Genomic DNA, 4,274 nt, shown 5'->3' with positions numbered 1-4,274 from the left:
GGTGAGAGCTTGTGACTACATTATTATTATAAAATCTTGATTATCTTAAGCCCCTGCCTACGCCCAAATCAGCTTTAAATTTTTCTTTTCATGATGTTTTTTCATGCTGTTCTATGATTTTTCTTTTTTAAACAACATCTGATAGTTGTTTTTAGTTTAGACAATTGGACTCTGCATATAGTAAGATAGATGGACATGAACTGTAGCATTCTGTACTCTACAGTGAAGCAAAATGCATGAAGCAAATTACCCTGTTTCTGAGAGAGGGAGGCTTACATGAAGCAAATTACCCTGCTCCAAATGCTTGGTTAAGGATAAGAGTCCTCGTTGCTTAATATTAATGTGATTTAAATTTTAGATATTTTCATAGGCTCAAATTATGATCCAACCTGCAGAGTCCATATTGCGATCTGAATGGAATATTTTGTGAAGTCTGTAGTGATAGTGAAGGACACGGGCCGATAGATCTGAGCCCGAAGCTCATCATTGATCTCGTTAGAAGATGTAGGGGGCAACATCCCCGTGGTATGGATTAATATAAATATTATATTTTCTATCAATCTCGATAATTTTTGTGAAAAATTTGAGAAATCAGATTAGGACTAGGATTTGAAGAGTTCTGAATGATTATAATGGGCGTTTGCAATGCCGCTGATTAAATGGACGGAGAAACTTCTTAAACTTGTGGTTGAGAAATTTGGTCGCGCCAGATATGAACACCGAGTAACCTCAACACTATTCGAGACACGATTTCGAGAGTGCGGATAACTCGTGTTCCTGTAGCATATATCAACTCTATTCTTCATTTACCAAAAAAAAACTCTATTCGTGAAATGCAAGTGTTTGGAATAATACCCACTCAATTTTTCCATTTATTAAATTTAATTTGAAAGGCTATGTCTGGCGCATCCCGAAACTCATGAGGCCTGTGATCCAATGGACAATGCTGAGTCTCGTCATGTGACTTCGCAACGTGACCACCTCTTCTGGAAAACCCCTTCAGCGGTCTCTTGAGCGGAGGCAGAAAGCATCTCTAAGCAAAAGATGATGTTATTCGCTCTCCATGTAATATTGTTGCCAGGACTATGAAATCTTCAGCTTTTAAGTTAATTCTTTCAATCGCAATCACAACTGCATTTCAGCGAAAAAAGTGGATTGAATTCAAATAAAAGCGAAATTTAGACGTGTGGCTATAATTGAACAATGTATATACGTGACTTGATCAGGAAATTCCGTGGCACTTCTTTCCAGAAGTTCCTTTAAATTTTTCTTTTCATAATATTTCTTCATGATGTTCTATGATTTTTCCTTTTTAAACAACATCTGAGAGTTGTTTTTAGTTTAGACAATTAGACTCTCCATATATTAAGATAGATGGACATGAACTGTAGCATTCTGTACTCTACAGTGAAGATTAATTGATAAATTAAACAAGATTAAGCCAGATGGACGGGCTTGGCGCACCCTGTTACATGAGGCAAATTACCCTGCTCCAAATGCTTGGTTGGGGGTGAGAGTACTCATTGCTTGAAAACTACTAGACATCTTCAAACGGGCATCTATCCCTTCTAAGATTTTTCCTCTCAGCGAAACCACCATCTAGGCTAACTCGGTCCGTACGTTGAAAATATCACAACCTTTTTCCTGTACTATTATTTGTGCATTGGATGGTTGACGCCCAAGGAAGATGGCTAGTTCAACAAAAGAGACACACATATAGTTGATCGTATTCCTCTGTTTGCCTTGTCAATCCTTGGAACTTATTCTTACCCGACTTCCAAATTGATTTGCGTGCTCCCAAGGATTCTGGACTGCTAATTTTCCTTGGTTAGTGAGTTTTTTTTTTTTTTGGTAAAAGATGTAAACTGATATTAAAACAAGTAAATGATATAAGTTTCCCAAGACCAGACAAGTAGAAAAACAGCCCAAAAAGTGCCTATGAGGAAGAGAAGTATAAAGTGCATATACTCGGAAAATGATTCCTGTCTTCCTAATTGATTTCAGCGGGAAGGTTAACGAAAACTCACCCTCGAGCTTTTATTTTAATATATGCATGGTATCATTTTACATGGAGAATATAACAAGATACATAGTGTTCTGCGTCCATTAACAAGAATTCTCATAAAGGATCTGTCCTAGTTAGAATCCCATAGAAGAATTAACGAATAAAAGAATTTGTCTTAATTATGTTCTGTGATTTCGTTCTCCTCAGGCTATGGAGCACTCTGGAGGCAGGCCCTGGGGGAGTCGCTTCTGATCAGTGCAGTAGTTGTAGATCATGTAGTTCCTCTGCACCCACCTCATCCTCTCTTGGCTCATGGAATCCAGATCCTGGTTCCACCAGTCAGCACTATTAGATTTTTGCGGAGGACAGTTGGAGGTACCGGAGGACCAAACACAAGCATCAGCATTAAAATTTCGGTAGCAGGCAGTGAAAGGGGCTTTGGTCCAGTCCGTCTTGATGCGGCCACCCTGCGTCGCCCAGTCATCGGCATTCCAGAGGCTGGAGTAGATCCTCATGGGTTGGTTCTTTGGAAACGCAACACCCTTGGACTCCATATTCTTGAAGTCTCTGATCGGTGTGCCATCAACCATGAAGCTGAAAGGATAAATAAATCCAAGGTGAGCATAATAAATTTCAAATGAACGAGAGAATGCATCATTTTGTAATAGATGGTATATGACTCTTCATTTATGTAGAATTTGATAACTCACATGATATGTTTTGGGTTCCAGAGGATGGAGTAGGTGTGGAAGTCCTTGGTGGGATCAAACCAGAGATGGAACTGCATCTCTCTGTTCCCCTTCCCCTGGGCGAACACATTGGTGTGGAGTGTATAAGGGTCTCCACTGAGGTTTCCAAGAAACTCGAAGTCGATCTCATCATGGGTTGGTCCTTGTGATGCTAACTGCAAGCAAGCAGAGATGGAGCATAAGCGGTTAGTTCTTCAAGCTCCAATCAAAATACAAAGAGGATGGATTAGATGCCTGGTGGCCGTAAAATTAAAATGGGGCTTACATAGTAGGCAGTGACGGTGCCAGCGGAGTTCCCAGGGACTAGTTTCAGCTGCATGTCGATCTTGCCGAAGAGATACTCGTTCTTGGATTGGAAGCCGGAGCCAGAGGCTTTGTCGAGGGAGAGGGTGAGGAGCTGCCCGTTTTCAAGGATCTTTGCACGCCCATCACCCCAAGTGATCTGGAAGTCCTGGTAGAGGTTACCAGCGGAGGCACCGGCCATCAAAGAGAAAGCTAGGAGGAGAAAAACAAAAGCTATGATGATTGCGGGGGGGGGGGGGCGCGCGCGCATCGGACAAGGTTGGTATCAAGCAGGAGACTGAGGAAAGATGGGATGTTATAGCCCGACCCAATTAGGCTTTAAATCCAGCCCATAAAGCTCAAACGAAAAAAGAAAAAGAAGAGAAAATAGAGGAGAAGACTCCCGAATGAAATCTTCTTCCTCCTTTCATCAGCTCTCAACCGGAGTCGGAAAGAGCCTCCTCCAGCTCTATTTAAGGAGGAAAATCCTCTTCTCTCCTTCTCACCGAAGAATCCAAAGTCCATCGATGGCAATTACCGAAAAATCATCGCGGAAGACCGACTCTGTGCCCATCCAATTTTCTCATCGGAAAGCCTCGCTGACATTGAAGGTGAGTCTCCTCCCCTTCCTCTCTTCTCCTCCTTTCTTTCTGTGCCCATGTGCACGATCATCGGCGACCGGAGTCGCCAGATTTCTTTGAAAAAGGGATTCGGTCCCTTTTGAATGTGTGGGTATCGGTGGTCGCCACCGGCCACCGACTTGGCCCTCTTCTTGCCGCCAGGTCACCCTCCTCGTGCTGACTGCCACCCCCATGCTGGCTGCGCCGTCGGTCGGCCAGCCAACAGAGGACTATGAGGTCCCTTGTTTCGGCCCAAGGCAACCCGTGGGAAGAAGAAAAGTAAAAGATGAAGAAGAAAAAAGAAAAAAAAAAGGAAAAGAAAAAAAGAAAAAAAAATAAACTCTCTCCTCTCTCTCTCCCTCTTTTCTTCTCTCTACTTTCTCTTTCTCTCTCTAGTCTCTCTCTATTTTCTCTCTCTAGATTATTTCTCTCTCCTAAGATTTTTTAGAATTTTAAGAAGAATGATGAGAATTTAAATGATCCTAGTTATGAATTTTTGATCTGTGATCGTCGGACGGTACACCGGTACCCACTTTGATCAGATTAGGTATTTTTAAGATTCTATTTTTCATGATTTTATTGAATTATCCACATGATAATCTCAGCATGATTTGATCT

General features: G+C 41.9%; 1 protein-coding gene across 1 annotated transcript; it reads right to left on the bottom strand.

Moving 5' to 3' along the window:
• Nucleotides 1–2,018: 2,018 nt before the first annotated feature.
• On the bottom strand, nucleotides 2,019–3,276 carry LOC140859103 (probable xyloglucan endotransglucosylase/hydrolase protein 23). Its single transcript, XM_073260561.1, has 3 exons — nucleotides 3,020–3,276; nucleotides 2,716–2,909; nucleotides 2,019–2,599 (listed from the first exon to the last, which is right to left on the bottom strand). Exons 1-3 carry the CDS (start codon nucleotides 3,236–3,238, stop codon nucleotides 2,209–2,211), a joined length of 804 nt encoding a protein of 267 aa, XP_073116662.1. The 5' UTR covers nucleotides 3,239–3,276; the 3' UTR covers nucleotides 2,019–2,208.
• Nucleotides 3,277–4,274: the final 998 nt, after the last annotated feature.

This window comes from Elaeis guineensis, chromosome 7 (assembly GCF_000442705.2).
Source record: "Elaeis guineensis isolate ETL-2024a chromosome 7, EG11, whole genome shotgun sequence".
NCBI classification, from domain to species: Eukaryota; Viridiplantae; Streptophyta; class Magnoliopsida; order Arecales; family Arecaceae; genus Elaeis; species Elaeis guineensis.
This window is presented reverse-complemented; position numbering and strand designations above follow the sequence as displayed.